Genomic DNA, 24,492 nt, shown 5'->3' with positions numbered 1-24,492 from the left:
CATCACAATATATTGTAACTCAACTAGCTCATCCGCTTCAGCAACAGCAAGTTACTCATTGGTATCATACAAAACACAATAAAATAATAAAAAATAAATAATAAGAATAAGAATAAAACAATGAACTGAACCGAAACATAGAGTAAAAACAAAAAAGAGCGAAAAAAAAGAGCGAAAAAAAAAGGGATATATAAGAAAAGAAGGGGAGGTGGGGGTGAGAAAAACACCAGAAAATGTAATGCTCTTTTTTGGTTTGCGAGATTGAATTTTTAATTTTTTTTGCGCTCTCTTGCTCTCTTCATGTTAGTTAGTATCATATCTATCAAACAGAACTTTTCGAGGGGGGCCTTTTAGAGGGGGCTAGGTAGCGGAAGGAATGGATGGATTACCGGTAGAGCATGGAGAAATGATACGGAAAAGGGAAAAAGGGAAAAAGAAAAAAAAAATCAAGCAAAAACCCCCAAAACAGACGAGATGGAAAAAAACGAAAACGAAAAAAGGAGAAATTAGATTTGGAAATTTTTGATTCGATTGGAGTTGATCAAGTACAGGGGAAAAAGGATGAGATAGGCAAAAGATACCAAGCAGCTGCACCACCACCACCCCGCCCGTCCCTGTCCCCACCCTTAGCCAGTCCGACATGAACGGGAAACAAATGATCAGTATCATAGTAATAAAAAAAAAAGGAAACCCCTCTCGTGGGAATATAATAACACGCAAATGAAGTTTCACCAACGTGGTTTAGCTGGAAAAAACACAACCATAGGAATGAAGGGAAAGATGGAAGACATAACGCAGTATTAGACTTCCTCATTCCAATCGTCACCCCCCAGCCCTCCCTTCGAACATACACTCTCTCATAACGTCCCCTTTTTGTGACTTGAGCACGCTCCTCACAAAAGCTACCTCGAAATCCGGCCGCCTTCGCTACCGAGGTGGGTTCTCCTCTCCTCGTCCTCCTCCGGAACGTCACTCAATCTCGTAGGATGGTGATGAGCCCTTGAAACGCCCTCCCAGCCTCTTCCATAGCCAACTGCTACTCCTCCGCCACTGCCTCCACCGTTCGATTCGTAGTCGTTTCCATCATACGTGGGATAAGTATCCCAACTCTCCTCCTCTTCTTCCGCGCGACTGGGCTCACGACGTTGGTACGAGACAGGTGTGGGGTTTCCCTGCGAGTCGTATTCCCACCCGCCATCTCCTTCACCTGCTTCCGACTGCTGCGATTCTGTCACGGATCCAGACTCGCGCGAGCGCACCGCAGAGTTGTTGGTTACGTATGACTCCTCACCGGGTGAAAGAGTCCTTCCCGGCTGTTGATCAGGCGGAATGTGAAGAGCTGAGTGTTGATGCTGGTAGAAGGGGTGGATGTCTGGGGTCTGCTGTTGCTGCTGGCTTGAGGTTGACGGCCGATGCGATTGCTGTTGGGAGAAAGCTGGAGGAGCAGTGTCAGAAACAGAGTGTGCGCCACTAGCCGAAGTAGGAGGCACTTGTCCCGGTGACGGCAAATGGGGTTCATGACGGAGTGGCGCACCGCCATAATCTGCTATCGCTTCCCTGCCATATCCGTTGTCTTGGAACTGTTGACGAAACTGTTCTTCCGTCATCGGTTGAGGAGTAGCCCCAGTATTGCTGCTTCCAGCTGTTCGGGGTCTATTCGAGCCTCTGTCAGGAACCCCACGCATAGGCATTGGGAATACTTGAATTCCACCGACGAGTGTTGGATTTCCTTCTTTGAGACTATTAGTCTTTTCTCGTTCTTCCTGCTCCTTTCGTCCCAATTCCTCCCAGGAACGTCTGCATTCTTCTTTCGAAATCTGCAACTCTCTCCTCATCTCCTCAACAAGTTTCTCCGCTGTCGCTTTCTCCTTTTCTAGTCTCTGGACTTGACTGACAGCGTCTGCACGCTGTTGACGCTCTACACGCAAGGAACGCTCCAGTTCGCTGCTCATCTCCTTAGCTCTCTCCTGATCAGCCTTAGTGTCAAAGAACCACCGTTGGAATTTTCGCTCCGAAGAAGCGCGAAGACGCTGTAGCTCTACAACAGCCTGGAACAGATTCGCACCAGCAGTAGAAAGATCGCTAATCTGTCTAGCCATTTCCCGTTCTATGGGCATACCAGCCAACTCCTCCTGGTTATGTTCCAATCTCGAGATCCAATATCCGGTTAGCCCCTCCCATCGCGAAGAAAGCCGTTCCCACCGTTCAAACGCGTGCGGGAAACTGCTGGTTATAGTCTGGTGTTGTGTTTGACGACTAGAACTTCCCCCGGGGGTAGCAGAGTTGGGAACAGCGGAAGATGGACGATTTGAGGATATTGGTTGTTGGGCGCCAGCTTGCGGAGGAACACGATTTGATGACGGAACTGCTTGCGGCTGAGTCCGAGACTCCGGCGCTGGCCGAGCAGGTTCCGTGTGTCGTGATTTGGAAGAGCCAGCAACCTGAGTTTGGCGCTGAGAGGGGTGTCCTTGGCCTGATGGCTGACCCCCACTCGGCGCGGACACTCCCGACGTTGCAGGCCTAGGAGCGTGGACCCTTGGTTGTGCCGATCCACCACTGGCAATTCGCGTGTGTCCAGTGGTTGAGTGGCCAACCCTCGCTGTTGATCCTCTATCATCCAAATAACCTGCTCCCCCACTAACTCCCATGCTCTGTTGCTGTTGTTGCTGCGCGGATTGGCTTGCGCCTCTAGGCCTCGTCTCTCGACGCGCAGCGGAAGGGTCACCGCCGTGCTGCTGATGATGTGGGTGCTGTTGATGTTGGGTTTGGCGCGCACTGCTCGTCTGTCTTGAGTGTCCGCGTTGTTGATGCTGTGTATTCGCTGTAGGTGATGTTGGGTATTGAGCCACCGGCGTGGGACCTGGGGCACCCGAAGCCATCGTCGTTGACATAGACGCGTTCTCTTCCTCGGGATCGGGCGAAAAAAGATGCGGAGTGCGAATTGCTTCCTCTAGGGCAAAATGGATGGCAGAAAGAGTATGTCGGGATATTCTCGCGGACACTTGAAAGGCAGGGGGGGTGGGAGAGTCTGTAGCGGACCTTCGGTGTTGAGTGTAGTCGCTACCTCGAATAAAGTCTCCCCTCGTCGGTGTCGGTGACGACGAGGATGGAGAGGAGGAAGAGGAGAACAAGATGGCGGCGGATATCGGATATCACTTCCAAGAGTAGGGTAATGTGGATGAGGTGGTGGTGGTGGGTGTACAGAAACAGGATGGCAGGTAATTGTGATAGAATAAGAGAGTGGATGTGAAGCAGGGCGGCGCTTCGTGTGCAGCTTGTCTCGTTCCCTGGAGCCCAGCAACATTAGTTAGGAGAAGGGGGTTAGGCCCAGGCGTGTCTCTCATGTGCAGGTGGGAAGTGTGTGTGTAAGGGGAAGTACGGGTAATGGGGGGGTTGGGAGGGGGGGTGAGAGAAGGAGAAGCGTATTTCGGGGTCATGTATGGGAGGAACGGCAGGCACAATCAATTTCGTACTATCGTGTCAATTGGGGGGCTGGGTGAGAAGAGAACTTACAATTGGAGCCGCGTCTATCCCTATGAAACGGCAGAACAACCTACAGCCCCGCAAAAAGAGGATGAGGCGACGGTCAAGGACAACTTGCCGCTACCATAATAAACCAATTGAGTCCCTGGGCTTGTCAATCGCCGCTATACGAACAGCTTCTGTTGTTGTTTATGCCTCGTCCGTTGGGCTGGTTTGGAGTTGGCTTCCCTCTTTTCCTCTTTCTCAATGATTCTCACAGCTATCCTTTTTTTCTCTCTCTTGTCTTGCGTGGCCGACGGCTCTGCTTCCTTTGCCGTCACTCATAAAAAAAAACTCAGAGAACTAATCAAGAGAGGAAAGAAAAGTTAGACAATTAAACGGGAACAATCAAACGACTACAGGGGTTGTTATAAACGGAGACCAAGAAAGAACGACGCCAGAGCAGAAAACTCCAGCCTTCGAGTTTTTCCTGTTCTTACCCCAGAAAAACGGAGAAGAGCAAGTAGGAGAAGCGAACTGGAAAAGGAAAGAGAGAGGAGGAAAGTCGATCAAAACCAAGTAAGAGAGAACGAACGATATACCGCAGGAGCAGGAGCAGAAGCAGCAATCAATCAATCAATTCTTACCACCGGTTTACCTATCTCTTTCTTTCTTTTTTTTTTTCCTTCTCTGAGCACCCAGTGTCCCTATCGCCTTTCCACCACCTCTTCTCCCTTCAAGAAAAAGTAGGCTGGGGGAAGGGAAGGTAAGAAGTTATGCGTTGTCCAGCAGATCCCAGCCTTCTGGGTGTGTTGCCACAAAAATTAGGATCTATCGAATCAGCGATTGAGAAAACGTCAAGCCTTGCTGCACGCTCTACAGGGTGAATATAGATGGCGGGAGTGTACCGGTGTTGAACTAGGAAAATACCCGTAAGAAAGGACAAAATTCGGAATGGATAGCAGAGCTCCCCAAATTCCCGAGAGAGCGACGAATAGAAGGATATGCAGAGGAATAAGGAGAACAACACTATGATGGCGTGGAAAAGTAAATACAAGAAAAGGAGAAAGGGTTTTTGTTTACTCTAGGGGACACAATAACGCGTGTGTTCCAGTTGTATTTTCTGCCCGTACTGTGCCTTGCTGCAAAGCTAGATCAGTCCCCGCCAAAGCCGTCCCGCCATTTCCTCGATTCGGCATCATGAGCCTCAACCACGCATCGTCACCGAACACTACAATACAAGTACGGTATCTGACAGTGATCCTTTTTTTTTTTTTTTTTTTTTTTTTTCAAAAAGAAAAGAAAGAAGGGAGAAAAAAAAAGGGAAACTCTTGGAAGGAAGGATGAGTTGTTGCGCGAAAGGAATTTAGTCCCAAAATTTATTCGGGAGAAACACTTGCTGTCATATCCTAACAGGCAATTGCATCCTACGCATCATTCAGAACCCACCCATCGCCCGAAAAAAAGAAATCCCTACGATAAACCGAGTGAAAAAAATTCAGAAAGAAAAGGGCTGTCGTGAGAGAGTGGACAACACAGAAGGTGGATGGGGGTCCGTGAAACTGGAAATCTTCACGTCTTACCAACCCCCTGTGTGACCTGACCTTCCCCCAGATCCCCAGTTCTTATTTCGGTATGATAACATCTTCAGATTCCATTGCAAGCCCATCACAATACTATCACTCGTATTGAAAACCCCATCTCCTTCGAACGGTGTGCGATGGAGAATCGTAACCGAGCCGAATAGTGGAAGAAGCCGCTATCCCTATGTTGGTACCGATAATACTCGTACCTACCTTGTAGCCCAATATCAGTAACTCTTCTAAGGAAGAGAATTTGTGATGCTGGGCAATAACTCTTCACCTCAGGCGGATCAATAACAGCCAGGAAAATCGCCTGGGTGCCAGGGGATCGAGCTGGATGCAGGGGAAAAGACGAGTGACGAGACATGCTACAAGATGGAAGACCCCAGTGCAAATGGGGTTCTCGCTAACGCTCCCCGCCAAGCTTTGCTCCCCGAGCGAGCCGAGCTGAAATCCAACTAGAAATCCGATCTAATCTAATCTTACCCAGAGAATTTTTTTATCATGCAAATCGTCTCGGGACTGTTTTTTCGTTCCCAACCTTCAAACCCCCACCAACACTAACCAGTCCTAGGGTAAAGCCCCAAATTTCTCTCACCCCCCCACCATATAGAAGTCCACCAGGCCAACCTCACCTACCAACAACAACACGACGAACGACAAACTCTTCCGAATTCAGCATTTAGGAAAGGAACCTCCCATACCTTCCGCCAGCACCCTACGAACGCAATGTCCAACGCCGAACTCGCCGTTTCATACGCCGCCCTCATCCTCGCCGATGATGGTGTTGAGATTACAGTACGCATTCCCTCCTCATCCAGGAAATTTGGTATGAGTTAAAAGAACGAAGGAAGGAGAGAAAGAGAAAGAGAGAGAGCTGAATGCTGAATTGCTTTTTTGTTCTATAGGCCGACAAGCTCCAGGCCCTCATCAAGGCCTCCAACATCACCGAAGTCGAGCCCATCTGGTGCTCGCTATTCGCTAAGGTGAGCCTTTTCCCTTAGGATCCGAGATCTGGCCCAGAGACTTACAAAAAATATCAACAGGCCCTAGAAGGAAAGGACGTCAAGGACCTTCTCCTGAACGTCGGCTCCGGGGGTGGAGCTGCCGCAGCTCCTGGTGGTGGTGCCGCCGCCTCAGGTGGTGCCGGTGGCGCTGCTGAGGAGAAGGAACCTGAGAAGGAAGAAGGTTTGCTCTATCCTACAGTTCCCTCTACCCCCTACACTGCCATATACTAACGAGTTACGTAAAAAAAACAGAGAAGGAGGAGTCGGACGAGGACATGGGTTTCGGACTTTTCGATTAAGCAAAAAAATCTTTCTGTTTTCCTCGGGGGGTTTTGGGAGTTTCTCTTCGAGTTGAATAAAAATAAATTTAACTACCTTTTTCTTTTTGCGTTTCGCCTTACCGTGCGTGCTCGGCTCATTTCGTTTCATCTTCCTCCAAGGAATGCGTCATATTTAGAATCGGGCTGGGGAGAAGGCTTGGACTCACTTGAGTGGTTATGGGGTGGACCGGTTTGGGTTGGTTCGGGTGGTGACTTTGGGGAGGGTGTGCGTGATGCGTGGGAACCGGATAAAATCATGGGTGGTTGATTTCGAGGTACTTAGTACGGTACTTGGTGGGCTTTGAGGCAGAGGGTGTCTGGGGTAGGTTGGGAAGGGGGTACGGTACGGTATTAGGGAGGTTTTGCTACGACGGTCGTTATTCCGAAATGTGCTTGTTTGTGCCATTTTGGCGCAAAAAGTCAAAATTTTGCACCAAAAATGGGCAACTTTAATGGCTTACAACTCATCCAAAAACACTATAGAATTAATGGAAGTAGTAGCATTACAGGCTTCATAATTGCTCCCCTGCGTTTTTTTAGAATTGGATAATTTTGTCACCTCCATGTGGGCGTTGATAGCAGAACAAGGTTTTTGTTTCATGAGATTGTTGTATGATAAAGCACCTTTTCTTACACCTCGTTTGCCCACCCCTGATTCTCCTAATATCCTGCTCCTGAAATCTTTTGATAGAGGTTGATTTTTCGATTTTTAAGCCAGAACAAATTTTCACATGATTCTAAAGGGTTTGGCGAATTCGAACTTTTTTGTTTTGAGATTTCTGGTGTAAAATGCCACACTCATAATTTCTTATGCCAAGATCGCACTTGGGCGCACATTAAATTATGGTGCACATCAACCAAAAAACGCAGCAAAATCCAATGCCCACCACGACCTAGTTTGCGCGCAAGTATGATATTTTGTCCTGAGTTATGTGTTGCTGAAGTTTTGTTAAGCATACAGTGCTCGAGTAGTAAATTTACTGCAAGTAGGTCGACCTTTTATCACAACCCCGTTACTAGGGCGTCCGTTAGTAATTAGAGAAAGCCGTACCCAAGGATGGTATCATAGTCTACCGGTACAGCGGTCAACGCACCCCGCAGCGCGACCAACTTCAAACTCCTATAAGTCAGCAGCAGCAACTCACAAGTTCAAAAGCTCCGTAAAGGTCTTTATCTCACGATTGTCTAGAGAAATGTAATACAGAAGGATTTAAAAAAGAAATATTGACTCGTTGCAGTGTTAGAGCAGCTCAAATGTTGTGATTTTTGACTGGGAGCTGGCCAATTAACTCAGCTCAAGCTAACTGTATCCAGTAATATCTCTAACAACTCTATGCCTAATGCGTAAATAAATATAGCTGATCATTGCGTAATGCTAGATGCGCTAGCCCAGTTAGAAAGGTGATCACCCTTGATAAGCAACCCCAAATTATGATAACACAAGGGTCGATTGTCAGTGTGGCACTACCGGTGTCCGTAATACACTTGGCGATTCCACAAGTGGCCGTACTGTATCTTGGGATCTTGGTATTTCCTGCCAGTGGGCCCAAACCCATGTCAAGATTTCTGGGTACTTTTGGAATCGCCAAGTAACTTATGGTTTCCTCCAAAAGTCACCCAAAAGCACAAGATGTAAAGCTAGAAACCGGTCCAGACAGCTCATTCCAGTATACTTTGTTGAAAAAAACAAAAAAAAAAAACAAATAGCGGAACAAAATTATCACACTCTACGGTATTCAAAGAGGGGAAAAAAAGAAAAAAAAAGAACAATAAACTCACGCCCTCTTCCATCCTATCCCACAAACCAACCAGCCGCCAAACCAGCCAACCAACCGACGATTTTGAATGCCCAAATATCCCAACCGATATCATTTCTCATTGGATCTCATAAGGTATAAATACGCCTGCCTGCCGGCTTACTTCCTAGCACCACCACCCATCCTCTCAATTTCACTTTTCAATCCGCTGTTACTGCCGATGCTCCCACCAAAGCCTACCCCACTAACTCTAGCAACTCTCCTACTAACCTTCTCCCGCTCTTCCGCTAATCCCCCCCCTCCCGCAACGCTAGAGCTCGCTTGGATAGATAGGAGTTCCTCGACAGCACCGACTAATTCCCCTTTCTCGCGTCTCTCGGCTTTGAGCTCATCTCCAAGTCTCTTGACCTCACCACGTAGTGCTGCGAGCTCCCCGGCGTTGGAAGCGGAGTACTTGATGTCGACGGCCACCTCTTCCTCATTCTTCTTCTGGATTTGGGCTTCTAGCTCTCCGCAGCGCCTCTTCTGCGTGTCTAGCTCAGTTTGGAGGGCGATAACTTTCTTCTCCCATCTTGCCTCGTAGCTTTTCTTCAAAGCGGTGACTTTAGTTTCGTGCTTGGCTTTGTAAAGGGAGTGCAATTCGCGGGCGACCTTTTCAACTTCTGTCTGGACGTTGGTGGAGTCCGGGGATGACGGTGTGGCGGAACTGGAGGGCTGGGTCTTTTCGGCATGCTTCCAGGCGGTTTCGGCCTCCTTCTTGGCCCTGACGGCCTCGTCTTCGGCGTAAGTGACTCTGTGCTTTGCATCAGCGAGCTCCTTCAGGGCATCTTCCGCCCTCTCTCGCAGCATTCTCAGTTCGTCTTCTCTCTTCTCCATTTCGCGGACGAGGGTTTCTTTTTCTACCCTCTCGGCTTCGAACAGCTGTCTTAGCTCTATCTTCGCATTTTGCCAGTTGTTCCGTTCCTCTTCAAATTCGCCTTCCTGCTGCTTCATGCCGTTGTTCGCATCTGCATATCGCACCTCTGATTGTCTGAGCGCATCTCTCAGTCCAATTATTTCGGCCTCCCGGCCATTCAACTCTGCACGCAACTGCGACAACTGACTGGCAAAGGAGGCCTTCAACTGATCAACCTCACGGAGCGTGATCGAAGGTACTGAGCGAGGGGAGGCCAATGCCCCGGGCGAAAAGTCAAGAAGGTTGAAGAACTTCTTTTCGGTGGGAGTTGCTGGAGGAAGCGCAAATTTCGACGGCGACGCTTTCCCACCCTTGGTTGGGGACGCGGACTTTGTGCGGCGGTGTAGGGGTGTTGTCGGCATCGGTGGACGCGAAGTTATTGCGTTAAATTGCTGGGTAAAGTCTAGCAGAAGATTTGCCGTCTGATTGTGATTAGAAGGAGAGGCCGGGGGATCCGGCGATGATTGCATGTTATTATGGCGGGACCTAGGACGAGTAGTTTTGGGGGTTGCAGCTGTTGAGATTGGTTGACGGTTGGTTGGGGTTTGCGGGCGGGACTGGCGATGGGAGTCAATTAAAATAATTCCAAATGAATATTGATGATAACTTCAATGAGCCATATAAGTTACACGTACCTTTACGGGTGACCGCTTCCCGGGGGCATTCCCTCCACCGTTCAGGGCTCCAGCAGAGCCGAACTGTCCAATCGTGACGTCGGAAAAATTTGAGCAAACCGTTTCATCACCCACGTCACCCATGTCTCCCACTTCGCCGCCGAAGAATACCTCTTCTTCTCCAATAAACTCGAAGTCGCTCATTTTACTTGGGGAGGCCCCTCGACTTGGTGGGGATGGGAGGAAAAGTGGGGAGGCTTGAGACAGTTTGGAAGCTACAGTTGGTGGTACTTTGGGAGGGGAGGTAGCTTGAGGGGGGGTTGGAGTAGATGGTTGTGCGGAACCGGGTGGGGAGCTCTGGGGTTTTGGGGTGAGGGATGCAGCTGGAGGCATCAGCGATGTCTGAGGTAAGACAAAGATGGTGTTTGCACCTGCAAACAGAGTTAGCGGACAATTGCGTCCGTATACCGGTGGAGGGCCTGAAAGAGGGATACCTACCAGTGGTGGAGAGGATGTTCGCGGGTAAACGTTTGTGGTTGAGTCGTCTGACAAATATAGCCCGGTCAATGGGCAGTAGGGCACATACTGATGGACGGGGAAAGCGGATCGGAGGGGAGAGGGAGGAAAGGATGTAAGGGAGAGTGGGCACCGCACGGACTTCAAGTGGTGAGACTAAAGATGTTTTTGTTGTGATCCGGTTTGCCAAGACACAACATCTGCCAAGCACAACTCTTATTGGCTATTGCACTTGCAATGATTTTCTTTCGAGAATTGGTGTCGAGTGAGGGATCATAAGTGGAGTTAGTGTCCCCGATGTTCCCAGGAGCCATTCTTTAAGGGATAATTAGTTGTGTCTTTGGTGGCTCACTACGTAGAACTTCACTTATGAGAAGCGGAGGTCTTGGCGGCGGTTGATGAACAAGTGGACAGATTTACCACCGGCCATGGGAGTTCTAGTGCTCGGGTACATGGCAAGCAGCAGGATAGATGAGTACAAGCATTAACTGGTGTGGAAGGTTCCCAAACGCTTCCTATGTATGTATAAGAGGTTGGTGTCTCGGCCGGGCTGCGCCTGTGTGTGAGATCTGCTCTGTAACATGGTATAGGAGACTGCGGGATGTAGGAAAATAGCCTGCTGATAACCGCGTAACGTGGCCGTGAGCGAATAGGTAAAAGATGGTGAGGCTACGCCTGGTAAAGGTAGGATGAGAACCATGTTTATTGGTTTGTCGGGTGGTGGTTATCGCTCATGTCTAGCAAAGAAGAAATCGATTATGCTTATTCCCTCGTCTGTATCGTATTTAGGACCACACGCTCGGGCTAAATTAGGTGATAGGATCGTTACTTGGGGAAAATATCAATCAACTCATCGGGACTATAAATTCTATTGGCCGGGTCACCATTGGGTCGTCGAAGCCATACTTGATCAGCCTAGCTTTTTGAAGATGGGAGAAGAAGATTAGCTAAGTGCTAAGAAGGCCTGGAACTCAGGAGCGAACGAAGGGATATAGCAAGGATGTCGCATGCCAGACTATTTTCCAAACAGGAGATTCTAGAGGGTGATATGCCCTGCGAAATACTGTAGCGGGCTAGTAAACCTATTCCTCCTTGGCGCCGGTTTCTTTGCTAAGGGGCTTAGTAGCTGTCTATTTACCTTTAGGTGAGAATGGTAAGGGGTTGGGAGAGGAGGTGTAATATGTGGAGTTTTCGGGGAAATTCTGGGGATCTCAGATTTCAATAGTCTCTGTAACTAATTCTCTGTTCAGCATACCAATTTTGTCCCTGGAGGTGCTTTTTGTTGGATGTTTATCTCTATAAAAAGTTGTATCGAGGGGTGTTAGGTACTGGTATGATATATACCTAAGAATCACTCTATCTTCCTTAGATTTCAGGTATGATAGCGTTTGGGTAACACCACCTATATGTTGCAGTCGACGCATGTTATTATGATATAAAAGTATTTCCCACCTGGTAGCTACCCACTTGCGCTTTCTCTCGGGTTCGGTATTTGGAGACTTACTCTGGATTTAATGTTTTTTTATGGGAGTATATTATGTAGACACTTGGTAAAAGTCTTTGTGAAATGAAATTTCTCTTTGCCAGTGGAATGGGCTCCTACAAATACCTCAGTTTCGGTTCGGCGACACCAGGGTAATAAATTTTGATTGAACACAGTTAAGTAGTGCCCTCCCTTAAGACATCATTATCTCCGCAAAAGATTGGCTGGAAATCTCTTTCCTGAGTAATTAGGAGTATGAGAGCCGACAAATCTTTTACCGAATCCGGGCCCTATCTGGCACGCTGCAAATGCGGGGACTTTTTTTTGGCATCTCTTCCTTCTTCGCACTGAAAAAAAAGATCTAAAGGGGGATTGGTTTGGCATATTATACAGAAAGCCTGTCTTTTCTTTCTCTTTCACGTTAGTAGTTTCATATGATAGCTCGATCCACAGGCCCAAAAATGGGTTTCTGTCCTTGTTCCCCGTCACAAAAGTATTAAGAAATCTGGGCAGCGCTTAGGCCTAGGAAACGCCAAGATTTCCCGACACTTTTGTGACGGGCAAGTAAAAGGCAAGATAATGTGGTTCAAGTTACTTTTTTGATAATCTGTATTTGTGGTTTTCTCGGAGTTTTGTACTTTTTATTTTGGCGCAAAAGTATTAAAGAACGGCGCATGATATAGTTTTCTAATATGACGTGCGAAGGCGGGGCCTGAAAATCTATTCTTTTTTCGGTCTTTTTTCTTTCAAACTTAGTGATTGCTCATAATGTATCACTCGTAGGAGCTTGGGGTGCTATATTTTGCTGCCATTGGCTTCAGTTAAGTTCATCCATCAACAGTTACATGGCTCACTGGCCATGAGTAATGGCTACCGAGCAGTGCTCCGTGAAATAGATTGTAATAAAGAGGAGCAACTCATCTTGCGTTATGCGGCTCTTTGCTCTCTGTCGTTTCCCTGTTTCGTCGTCATCCTTTCTTCTCCCTCCACCGGGGCTTTCCTCTGTCCAACCCTTTTTTGATACCCCTTTCTCCCACTTTTCTTCTCCTCTTCTCTCCCCACACCTACGCTTTACCTAGAACCCCCACCTTTCTTCCTTGCTACTATACCTTCTCACCATCGCTTCATCGCTTTCTTTCAACCTTGATCTTTTCATCACTCAATTTTTCTCATCACTAAAAAATACTAATCCTCGTCATGACTACTCAAGAGGATCCAAACACTGTGGCAAGTTTGTCTAACGACATCAACGCTATGGTGGCCGCTGTTCAGAGCACTGCTCTGGGTGATAAATATGTTGTTGGGGAGGGCGCTCAGGAGAGCACCCCACCTGTTCCTGTTGTTGGGCCTCGTGTTGGCAAGTGGATCGAACGTGAGACAACCAATTACGAAACCTACGTTACCCCTGTACAAGATCCTGAGGGCCCTAGGGGGATTCCTGTCGGTGAATGGGGTGCTTCAGGTGCTCGTTATGAATGGAAGGAGGAGTATGGTGATGTTGCACCTGCTGACGAGGTACTTGAACGTATGCTCTTTGGAGAGCCTGGTGTTTCTGAGCGTGCAGGTGCCGGACTACAATTTGATAAGTATGGTTTTTTTTCTCCAAATCTTCCAGTTGTTTGTGAAATGTCGATTGTCAGGGGTCAAGACTAATGATGTGCTGAGGAAAAAAGGCTTCTTACTATCTCCGTCTATGTAGAAGGGCAGGAGAAGATGAATCCAATTGAGAGAGTATGTTTGCCTTCTGATTTACGAAAAGGGATGGAGAAAGAGAGAGATAATTCTTGTGAATTTTTTGGGTTAACTGAGTTTCAAGTTCGACGAAGCTCCTCTCCATCCGGTAATGAAGGGGAATATCAAACTAGCTGGGTATTTCTTTAGTATTTTTATTCTTGATTTTGATGCTGACACCCTGAAGATATGAAATCCCCACACCTATCCAGAGATATTGTATTCCGGCAATTCTTGAAGGACATGATCTCTTGTCATGCGCCCAAACTGGTGGGTTCCCACCATATAGACTGGGACTTGCTTCCTTGCTGTGACGATATAATATACTTACGGGACCTGATTTTGTATAGGCTCTGGAAAGACGGCGGCTTTTTTGATCCCTATTTTATCTAAGCTTATGGGGAAGGCTAGTTCGCTTGCTGCCCCTCGCCCTGTGCCAGGCTCCACGGAGCCCTATATCGCGCAGCCTTTAGTTCTCGTTGTGGCGCCAACTCGTGAGCTTGCCACCCAGATATTTGACGAATCCCGTCGGTTTTGCTATAGAAGCAAATTGAGGCCTTGCGTCGTTTACGGTGGCGCTGATAGTGCTACCCAACGTATGGAACTTAAGAAAGGATGTGATATCCTTGTCGGCACACCAGGGCGCTTGGCCGATTTCATTGAACGGGGAAGAATCTTGTCATTGAGGCGCTTGAAGTACGTTACCGTTCCCTTAATCCCAAGGGGTTTAGAGCTGTATTTCGTTACTAATGCTATTCGTAGATTTGTTGTGATCGATGAAGCAGATGAAATGTTGGACATGGGATTTGAGCCCCAGATTCGCAAACTTCTTCAGTCTTCTGGTAGTTTGTTCTTCATCAGGTGGCTTGATGTCTGTTAACAAGAGATTAGATGCGAACGAGGATGATGACCAGCAAGTCTTGATGTTCTCCGCCACTTTCCAAAAGGTACTAGAGCTTATAATTTGTGCCATTGTTATTTTTTCATACTAATGTAGAACGAACATCAATAGGCTATCCGTAAGTTGGCCAGAGATTTCTTGTCTGATGATTTCGTTCACATCAAAGTGGGCCGCATCGGTAGCACTCATGAAAATATTACTCAGAGGGTAATTCCCGGCCCGGTGTTTGTCTTGTCATTTCACATTCTAATCCATAGATTGGGGTGGGTAGGTTCTGTGGGTCGACGAGCTGAGAAAAAAAGAGGCTATATATGATCTCTTGTGCACTGCGCCCCCCGCACGCACTCTTATATTCGTCAATCATAAGCGTGTTGCTGATAGTTTAGATGACTACTTGTACAACCGTATGTCTCATGTCTCTAGCTTAACGGAGGAGAGTCGAAGCACTAATGTTTTTTTTTTTTACAGTCAAGCTCCCGACTACCTCGATCCATGGTGACCGTACCCAACGCGAGCGTGAGGATGCGATGTAGGCTATAGAGAGTACCCTTTTGACATCAAATGTTTGCTGATATGGTAATTTTTGCAGCCTCGCGTTTCGCTCTGGGAAGTGTCCGATTATGATTGCCACTGCTGTTGCGGCTCGTGGGTTGGATATAAAAAACGTGATGCATGTTATAAACTACGACATGGTCCAAAATATTGATGAGTACATTCATCGTATTGGTGGGTTCTATGCTTCTACACTCGAGTGGAGTAGAATCAAGGCTAATTGGAAATAGGACGCACGGCTCGTATCGGCAATCGTGGGCTCGCCACCTCGTTCTATAATAGCAGCAATGAAGGCATCGCTTCAGACCTGGTAAAGGTTCTTTTGGAGTCTTCTCAGGAGATTCCCGAATTCCTTGAGCCCTATCGCCCAATTGGCGAAGTAACCTTTGAAGAGGAGTCAGAAACCGAAAAAGGCGAAGAGCGGGGAGGAAATGCCCATGGTCAGAATGGAGATGCTAACGATGGTGGGGATTGGGGAAACGAAGGAGCTGGAACCAATGGCGAAGTTGATATCTCTGGCTGGTAAAGTTTGGTGTTCGATGTCTGATAGAAACGGGATTCAAATGTGAGGGAGACCAGGAAGTTTTGAGGCTAAATGGTGCGTTCGTTGAGAGATGCTATCTTAGCCTCTGCTAGCTTCGTTTCTTTTGTTTTTTGTCACATTTAATTTCTTCTGTTTGGCAATAGTTTGTTTCGGGCATAAATAAAACTGGTTTTCGGTTGATTTTATATTCGTTTCTTATTGCCCTTACCTGAGTATTTAGATTAGATGGTAGCTTCAATTTCTGTAGCGGGCGTGTGGGGTTTTTTTGCCAAGCTACATATGTCCTCGGGAAGCAGTATCGGTGAGGGACGTTGCGCCCGAGTGGAGGCTCATGGACAGTCACTCGGCAAGGCTTTGGTTGATCTCCAGGTGAAGCTATACTTGTTTAACTCCCTTATGAAAATGTATGGTCTCGCTTGAGTTTTCTGATGTGGAGGCTCTGTGAACCCTTGTTTTGCTTTTTTTGGCACACCCGGGTATCATACGATATCCGGGGTTTTTAGTGATGGCACAGGTCTGCATTGGGACAGGTTATTTCCCCCTTTGTTTCTCGTCTGTATTGATATTTTATTTGGATGTTTAGCCCGGATTTTGGAGTAGATCTTGCTCGGTTTTCTGTAGAGTGCTTGGAGGTTGTCTCTGAGGTCCTGTTTGGTGTGCTGGGTCCATTTCGTTGTCACATACAAATGACCGTTTCCCTTCCATTCCAAAATGGGAAAACAGAATATGTGTTTGGCAACATTAAAAGGTACCAACCTTTCCATTTCAAAAAGACCTAACACAAAGGTTGCATTGCATGAGTATATTTATAATATCAATGTAATAATTATTGTCCCATAGAACAGCTCCTTTATAATATAATATTTTCCGCAAGTCATCTTCAATTCTAATTCCTATTTCATATGAGTATGCAAGCTGATAATGATTGCATTTATGCAGCAATTTTTCAAAGACCATTCAAATTGCTATCAGTGCAACAATATATATCAATTTCATTCTTTCTAGACAGTACTAGTATGTATATACTTCATGTCGTATGGGTTGCCGCTATATAATATTGTATGAAATACTTAGAGCTCATCCACATCAAGTAATAGAGCTGATTTGCATGCCTATTACTACTTTCTTGGATCTTTAGGACTGGAACATCCCCTCTCACCACATAACTATCAAGAAGCAGCTGGTTATATTTTTGTGGATTGTTGGCTATGGAGTATCAATTAGGGAGACTCAAGAGCAGTTTCAGCATAGTAGAGGGGTTGTTTCGTGTTGGGGAAATGTTTTATTTTGTTATAAGTAGCTATTAGTATGGTTTAGCTAATATCTAATTTACTAACAACTAGCTATTTTCATCAAATTTTACAAGCACGAAGGTGAAAACTTTTTTATGTGTTTACCATTATTGAATGGTGCCAAATCGGCAACTGTCCCTACAGGTCAGATAGTATCATAATATTATAAAGTCAGAGCCTCGGACTCAAAGTAAGGGTCCTGGTCGAGGGCAAGGCTTCACGGTATTTATAAAGAGGGGGGTGATAGCGAATGTTACAAGCACTAGATCGCTCCAAGAGCTACAGCAAAGACGTTGAAGCTATCGGGGAATCGCAGTTAAGTTCACTTGGATCCTTGACCCAACGTGGAGGCGATGCAGTCTGACACTTTCAACGCCACCATTACTACCGCTGATACTACCGAGGTGGGGGGTGTGAAGCGGTCTAGGTTGACTGAGAAGGTTGCGAAGGCTAATGCGCGTGCCAAGGAGGGGGCTAAGCGTGCTGCTAAGGTCTTTTCTTCGTGCTTCTGGATGAAAGAGGGTGTTCGGATTCCGCTTTGGGGGTAGAACTCTGTTGGGTTTTTTTGGCTACTTTTTTCTTTTCTCTCTCAAAATATCCGCCTGATTGGTCTGGATGGCGTTTGCCAGAGTCAGGCTGGGGGGGGGGGTTGTTCTGTTTTTGTTTTTGCCCTTATTTGTCAATTGACAATAGCTGGTTGTGAGGTTGTGAGATTATGGAGAGGGATAATGATATTCGATTCAATTGATGCCGAAGACACGGAAATACAAGAGATTTAAAGAAATGAAATGGGGAAGAATCAAGGCCTTCGAATATAGCAGTGTCAAAATTCGTCCAGAGTTGCTGGTAACCGAAGCGGTGTTCTCACAGACCAGGGGCATACTTCGAATCCACCATTAGTAAATCCGGCACGAAAGCTGTTGAGATCTGTGCTTCCTGGCGTGCATGTTTCCGCAGCTCTTTCTTTCGGGGCTGTGAAGGGTTTTTCTTATATCATAACATGTATATGCATTTAATCACCGTCTAGACTCAATCCCAGGGAGGTTTCTAGCGCCACGATCACTCAAGTGGTCCTCCTTTTCGCCCGCTTTCCCTGTCGATCCCTCCTCGCTCGACGTTGGGATACTCTTACCACACCCGAACCATATCTCATGATGCAGCACTGCCAGCAATCCCATCTGACCCACCGTCAATGGCAAGTAAAGTTTTATTTTGTTGCAATGAATATTCCTCATACCATATGGCTCGGTTGGGCTATTTGGTTTAGGATCCCATTGGGGGCGGGGCTATTGTTGAATAAGCTTTATTGAATGGGGGTTTGTTATTGTTTTTTTCTTTTCTTCCACCACTCTTCTGCTTGACTTCATCGCTTCCTAACCTCTTCTCTATTCCTACCGTCATCAACCTCTGCTTCACTTCTACATTTACCTTCCTCAACACAAGCTTTTCTTCTCCATCTTCAAAACTTCCTTCTAGCTCTCTTTACTTTCCTCCAGCTCCAAATCCTTTCTTGAAAAAATTCTTCAAGTCTTATCACCCTCTGAAAGTCATTTAAAAATGACCAAAAAAATTACTGAGTCCTCTTCCCCCTCTAATGGGATTTCTTTTCCCCCCTTTCCTCAAAATCTTAATACCCCCACTGAGGCTGTCATCAACGACGGTGTGTCTCCGGAGACCATGAAAATATCCATTGAGAGCCTCCTTCCATATATCCCCAAAAGCAAAAAGCCCCTTGAGGCTCCGACTCCCCCCCTTTCCACTCCTAGATACACTATGGAGAATGGCCATAACTTTGGCAGAATTGCCTGCCCCTCTCAAGCGCCGACGTTTGGTCGCAAGATCAAGGTCCCCCGTGGGCTCCCGATGGCCGCTGTGCCCGTGGAATTTGCATTCGCGAGTGAGAAGCAATGTAAGCTTCCTGTCATGTCTTCCGAGTCTATATTTGTTGGGAAGCACATCAGGCCCCTCCGCAAGAGAAGTGTTCTATTGGCCAAGGTGCCGGATATTTCCTTTGCAGACGCTTCGGTTTCCCCAGGAGTTGTTTTCGTCGGTGCTCGGAATAATGGGCTTGGTGGCAGAGGCGAAGTCATTGAAAAACTTGAGGATGGAGCCGCTGTGGGTGCCCTCATACCTGGAATTTCTGTCCAAAATAATACTAATAAGACCTTTTGCATCCAGAGCGCCTCTTCTAGAGATTCAACTCGTTCCCTATCCATCGCTATCGAAACCCCCCTCCCAGACGATGATGAGCTTTATTCTAAGGATGTATCACTCACTCTCTCGGCCGATACTGAACTTGATTTCAAAGGTTGTCTGCAGACTTCCGAAACTAGATCCCCTATGGAAGCCGACAACAATAAAGAATCCCTCCTTGTACCCCCCCAGGATGTCGTAGTTGTTGGATCTCCGGATCGTACTGTTTCGATGAGGGTGTTGGCCGCTGGTCCTGCTAATTGGTGTTCGGAAGACAAGCTCGATGTGAGCGCTGGCAATGGACAAGCACAACTAGAGGAGGAGCGCCAGGGTAGTCAACACCAAGCTGTTCAGGAACTCGACTCGACCACTGAAGTCAATCCTATCGCTACCGAATCCGTCCCCGGCCCCCAAACCCTCCCCCTGGGTGCCGAAACTTGTCCCGAGGGTGCTTTACTTATTCTATCTCTCGCTGTCAACACTCCCCTTCCCCCAGACATCGAATTCGATTCTAAACTTTCTGCTTTAACTTCTAAATCTGAGGCCGACAATGAGGATAAACCTCAACCCGAAACCCCCCAAGATGAGGTAATCGCAAGATCCCTTGGTGGTAATGCCTCGACAAAGGCCGTATTTGGAGGCGCGGGAGCTTGCGGACTTAATGGTGAATTTGAGGGTGCAGACGAAGTCATGGGGGGACTTGAGGGCGAAGCTACTGTAAGTCCTTGCTTCCTTAGAATTACTACCCAGAACGACACTAACAGATTGTGCGGCGTCCAGATACTCAAACCTCACACAGTCGCCTCTGCCGTAACTTGCGAAGATCTGGCTCACTATCTATCCATCGCTGTCAAAACACCCCTCCCTGACGACGCGGAACTTTGTTCTGAGGATGGTTCATTCGGGCTCCCCCCCGGTTTCAACACTTCTCTCCCTGTTGACACCGAGTCTGATTCCGAAAGATCCCTGCCTATCCTGGAAAGTGAACCCCCTCTTGAAGGAGTGGGGCATAGCAAACCTCTTCTTGAACCCCTTGGAGGTGTTGGAGTTGCGGGATCCCCAAAGAATGCTCTTTTGTCAAAGGATATATTTACTGTTGGGAGTCCCACTAAGCAGCCCCGCAAACACCGTGCCCTATTGGCCACGGAGCCAGAGATTTCGTTTGCCGACACTTCCACCCTCCGGGAGGTCATATTTGGAGTTGCGGGGACTGGCGGTTTTGAGGGTGTGGATGAAGTCAATGGTGAACTTGGGAATGATGTTATAGAAAGTGCCGGGACACCCGGAATTACTACTGAGGGCGGGACCAGCAAGTTCCATTGCATCCAGGTTGTCTCTTCCGATTCTCCCCCCGAAGATATTGATAGCACCCTTTCCATCGCCCTCAAAACTCCCCTCCCGGACGACGATGAGCCTTGTGGTGGTGATGCCTCCCTCACTACCCCACTTTCCCTCAACACTCCTCCTATCGACACAGAATTTGATACCGACTGCTATAATGACCCCCTTAAAGCCCCCCAAGACGCCGTGATTTCGAGACCCCCGGATAGTCCCGTTTCAACAGAGGCGGTACGCACTGATGAGAAGCTCGCCAACCCACTCTGCAAGAGCTGTGCTCTATTGGCCAATAAGACAGAGAATTTTCCTGACAACCCATCAGTTTCCTGGGAGGCCGTATCTGGAGGTGCTGGGACTGGTGAACGCGATGGTGGAGACAAACTCGTTGATGTGCTAGGGAATAAAGTTACCGTAAGTTCTCGGGGGTGGGGAATTACCATCCGGGGTGGTGCTAACAAATTGTTTCAATTCCAGACTTTTAAAGGCCAGATTGTCTCCTCTAGCGTTATTTCCGAAGATCTGGTTCGCTATCTATCCATCACGGTCAAAATACCCCTCCCCGACAATCCTGAAATTTTTGATGAGAATACATCACTCGGGCCCTCTCTTACTTTCACCGGCGCTCTCCCTATCAACACCAGATTGGGTTCCGAACGTCAACTGTCGACTCCCGAAATTGAGTGCCCTGTGGAAGCCGGTAGTGATAACAGATCCCTCCTTGAAGCCCCTCAGAACGTCTCTATTTCAAGATCCCCAGATAGCGCTACTTCAACCGGGGTATTGGTTACTGGACTTGCCATTGAGGGTATAAAGGATAAGCTGGATGTGGGCGTCGGCTTCGAGCAGGAACAGCTAGAGAAGCATCAACATAGCCAATCCCAGGTTATCCAGGAACACAACTCGCCGAACGAAGTCATTCCAATAATTACTGAACCCACCCCCAACCTCAAAGACCCCTTCCTCCACAATACCAAGCCTTGTTCTGAGGATGTTCTTCTTGCTCTCTCACTCGCTGCCAACACACCCCTTCCCGCCGACACTGAATTTGATTCCGAAAGCCACCCGTCAATCCTCGAAATCAAACCCCCTCCAGAAACTAGTGATGGCAATAAACTCCTACTCGAAGCTCCCCAAGATGTCACGGCTACAAGATTCCCGGGAAGCATGGTTTCGACAGAGGCCGTGTTTACGGATGGGAATCCAACCAAGCTGCTCCACCAGGATTGCGTCCCATTAGCAAAGAAGCCAGAGACCGAATTTTCCAATATTTTGACTTCCCCGGAAGTTATATTCGACAGTGTGGGAGCTAATGGACTTACTGGTGCAGACGAAGTTACCGAGGAACCCGAAGATGAAGTTGTCGTAAGTGCTCACACACCTGGGATTACTGTTGGGGCCGATACTGATAACCCTTTTCTTTTCCAGGCTTTCAAGGCTCAGATTGTCTCTTCCAACGTTAGTTCCAGGGATCTAGCCCATTTTCTATCCCTCGCCATCAAAACTCCCCTCCCAGACGATGAACTCTGTTCTGAGGATGCATCACTCACTCCCTCACTCGCCGTCAACACACCCCTCCCTGCCGATACAGAATCTGGTTCCGAACATCCCTTGTCGATCCCCGAGACAGAATCCCCTCCAGGAGCTCTCGGCGAAAGTAATTCCCTCCTTGATGCCAGCCGAGATGTTGGAATTGCGGGATCCTCGGGCAGGGCTGTTTCGGCTGAGGCCATACTTACCGACGAGAAGCCGGTCGGGATGCTCTGCCAGCCTCATGTTCTGCTGTCCGAGGAGCCACAGATTGTGCTTGCTAGTACTTCGGTTTCTCCACAGCTAATATCCGGCCGGGAATCGCTCGCCCAATCACTTGCTGTCAACACCCCTCTTCCTATCGACGATGAGTTTGATTTCGAAAAACCCCTGTCAAACCTCGAGACCAAATCCCCTCCAGAAGCCGACGACAGGAACAAGTCCCTCCTTGAAACCCCCCAAGATGTGGTGATTGTAAAAGCCCCGGACACTACTATTTCGACGGAGGAATTGGCTGTTGGGGTTCTCAGCGGATGTTCGGGTGGCAAGGGGAACCAGGAGAAGGACATTAGAGGTGTAAATGAAGAGGACCAACTCGAGAATGTACACCCGTATGACCACTCGCTACATCTCAAAGATCTCAACTCGACCCTCGAAGGCACCGTAGCCATCACCAAATCCACCTTCGGCCTTCCCCTCCCATCCCAGATAAAGACACCAGCCGCCAAGGTAGAAGAATATGGGCACTGCAAGATTTTCAAAAGCACAGTTATTACCCCAAGAACCAGAACAACCGCCCTCTGCCTCCTCCCCTCCAACACAGAATTGAGCCACGCCGCGAGTTCTTCCACCCTCTCCTCCCATGCCAGCACGGATACTGGGGAAGCTGGTTTTAGCCTCGTCGGGTTCAGAGAGACTAAATTGGAGTATGACCTCACGGATTTGTTCGTTGGGATTTTCAAAGAGGTTGGAGTGGTCGATTTGGCGCTTAGCCCCTGTACCTCGGCTGGGACTACAGGACCTTCGTCTCAGGACCTTCCGGCAGAGAAGAAGGAAATCGCTGCTTCCCCTGTAGATGCTAGCGATGGGGTCGCCGCAACTTCTGATATTGGGAAGGAGAAGAGGTCTGCAGTTCAGAAGGTATTTTCAAAGCTTAGGAAAGCTAGTAGTGTTAGGAAAGGCACTGTCAAGTTGTTTGGTAAGTTCTCGCCTATGCCGGTTGATGTTGTGGAATAGAGCCATGTGGGGCGGCGGGCTAAGAGATACTTTCCTGTGTGTTTTTGTATTATTACTTTCGCCCTTTCAATTGCTTTACTTCTAAATTTACCCACTCTGGCGCCAAAGCCACGGGACATATCGTTGTGTTGTTTGTAAAGGGGGCTTTTTTTTTTTTCTCTTTCAAAAAATATATACATTCGCCTTCCTTTTATATGATCGGGTGGAAGTAGTGTGATAAATCTCCTTCTAGAAATGCCGGCATGGAAGCTATTTACCGTACCTGCCTCACAGCAGAGGAGAGTAAGAGGGATCTTTTGTCCCGAATGCCGCCTGTGACCCATGAGAAGGAACCCGATAGAAGTGTTTCACGAGAAGTTTATCGGTTATCTTCCTATAACAAGTAGGTACTATCATCCATCACTGGCGTTGTTGGAGTAAGTTAACGACCGATAGTATCGCAATTCCTGGAATGGCTGGAGGTCATCTACTGCCAATAGACTAACACGTAGGCTATACAGTCCACCGCACTTTCCACGATAACCGAACCGAAGAGCAGCGAGCCTTCTTCTGGATCCGGGGGCTATGGGGGAGTTGGAATTTGTCTTTTGGTTTATACAGATCGCCAAACAAGACATCGTCGGGCCTTCTTTATCCATTGCGATGGAATCAATTTTCTTCTATGCTCTTTATTGATCGCTCCTGGGCGCTGAGACTGCTCCCCCCCACCCATGATATTTACTTACTAGCGGTTAGGTTTGATCCCTCTTTGGGAAAACGTCTATCCACCTCGATAAACCTATGATAGGACAGGCCCGGAGGAGCGAATGTATGCCGTACCGGGAAACCGGCTTTACCAACTATGCCCCTACCGGTAATCTGCGATTATACAACTACTAAAGAGCCGGCGGTAAATAGCGCCAACGGGAAAAGGTTGGGAGTTCAGCATTCCATTCATGCCGTGGATGTATGATGGCAGGCTTTTTTTTTTTTTTTTTACCATGCAACTCAGCCATCAAACTCATCCCGATGCTCGGGATTCTTTTTTCCATAAAAGGCCATAGAAGTTTGCGGAAGCGTGCGGTAGACACCACCAAGACCTCCGCCCCCCGCGCCGCACTTTCCTTCCGGCCTCACCTCTGCTCCGTCCAGATAATCCCGCATCGCAAACTGTTTAATCCCGATTTACCGGGCTGGAGACGTCCATTCGGGCAGGGATATATGTGTGCCCAGCCCCCAAGCTGCCATAAGCATTAGCGAAGACAGAAAGTCGCTCCACTACTCGTACAGTACAGTACAGTAACGGCCGGGCAGGTCGATGCACACACACACATCCCCCCCCGAAACCCTCCGAGATCGGAGCAATCACGTTATATCACTCGGATAGCCGGTAACTGTGGAGACGGACAGATGGGCGGAAAGGATATGGGAAAAGGGAAAGAAAGGGAAAAAAAGAAGAAAGAAAGAAAGAAGGGATCCGTCATGATATGTAGTAGTGCCTG

At 47.8% G+C, this 24,492-nt stretch overlaps 5 protein-coding genes; 2 read left to right on the top strand and 3 right to left on the bottom strand.

The window, feature by feature from the left end:
* Positions 1-106: 106 nt before the first annotated feature.
* GSTUM_00008227001 (uncharacterized protein) lies at positions 107-2,879 on the bottom strand (the record flags this gene model as incomplete). XM_002839921.2 has 1 exon in its annotated part: positions 107-2,879. One exon carries the CDS (start codon positions 2,877-2,879, stop codon positions 903-905), a length of 1,977 nt encoding a protein of 658 aa, XP_002839967.1. The 3' UTR covers positions 107-902.
* A 2,748-nt stretch (positions 2,880-5,627) lies between these two features.
* On the top strand, positions 5,628-7,321 carry GSTUM_00008226001 (60S acidic ribosomal protein P1). XM_002839920.2 has 4 exons: positions 5,628-5,843; positions 5,954-6,031; positions 6,092-6,233; positions 6,305-7,321. Exons 1-4 carry the CDS (start codon positions 5,775-5,777, stop codon positions 6,349-6,351), a joined length of 336 nt encoding a protein of 111 aa, XP_002839966.1. The 5' UTR covers positions 5,628-5,774; the 3' UTR covers positions 6,352-7,321.
* An 888-nt stretch (positions 7,322-8,209) lies between these two features.
* GSTUM_00008225001 (uncharacterized protein) lies at positions 8,210-9,554 on the bottom strand (the record flags this gene model as incomplete). XM_002839919.2 has 1 exon in its annotated part: positions 8,210-9,554. One exon carries the CDS (start codon positions 9,552-9,554, stop codon positions 8,289-8,291), a length of 1,266 nt encoding a protein of 421 aa, XP_002839965.1. The 3' UTR covers positions 8,210-8,288.
* Positions 9,555-12,894: 3,340 nt separating this feature from the next.
* On the top strand, positions 12,895-15,407 carry GSTUM_00008224001 (uncharacterized protein; the record flags this gene model as incomplete). The annotated part of the gene is made up of 11 exons (XM_002839918.1): positions 12,895-13,332; positions 13,514-13,566; positions 13,616-13,698; positions 13,779-14,124; positions 14,191-14,273; positions 14,320-14,375; positions 14,441-14,536; positions 14,601-14,733; positions 14,798-14,858; positions 14,919-15,055; positions 15,112-15,407. 11 exons carry the CDS (start codon positions 12,895-12,897, stop codon positions 15,405-15,407), a joined length of 1,782 nt encoding a protein of 593 aa, XP_002839964.1.
* A 5,704-nt stretch (positions 15,408-21,111) lies between these two features.
* Positions 21,112-22,986, bottom strand: GSTUM_00008223001 (uncharacterized protein; the record flags this gene model as incomplete). XM_002839917.2 has 2 exons in its annotated part: positions 22,371-22,986; positions 21,112-22,289 (listed from the first exon to the last, which is right to left on the bottom strand). Exon 2 carries the CDS (start codon positions 21,412-21,414, stop codon positions 21,112-21,114), a length of 303 nt encoding a protein of 100 aa, XP_002839963.1. The 5' UTR covers positions 21,415-22,289; positions 22,371-22,986.
* Between the last annotated feature and the right edge of the window lie 1,506 nt (positions 22,987-24,492).

Source organism: Tuber melanosporum (genome assembly GCF_000151645.1).
Source record: "Tuber melanosporum whole genome shotgun sequence assembly, scaffold_43, strain Mel28".
Taxonomy (NCBI): domain Eukaryota; kingdom Fungi; phylum Ascomycota; class Pezizomycetes; order Pezizales; family Tuberaceae; genus Tuber; species Tuber melanosporum.
The sequence above is the reverse complement of the archived record's forward strand: the minus strand, read 5'-3'. Positions and strand labels throughout refer to the sequence as shown.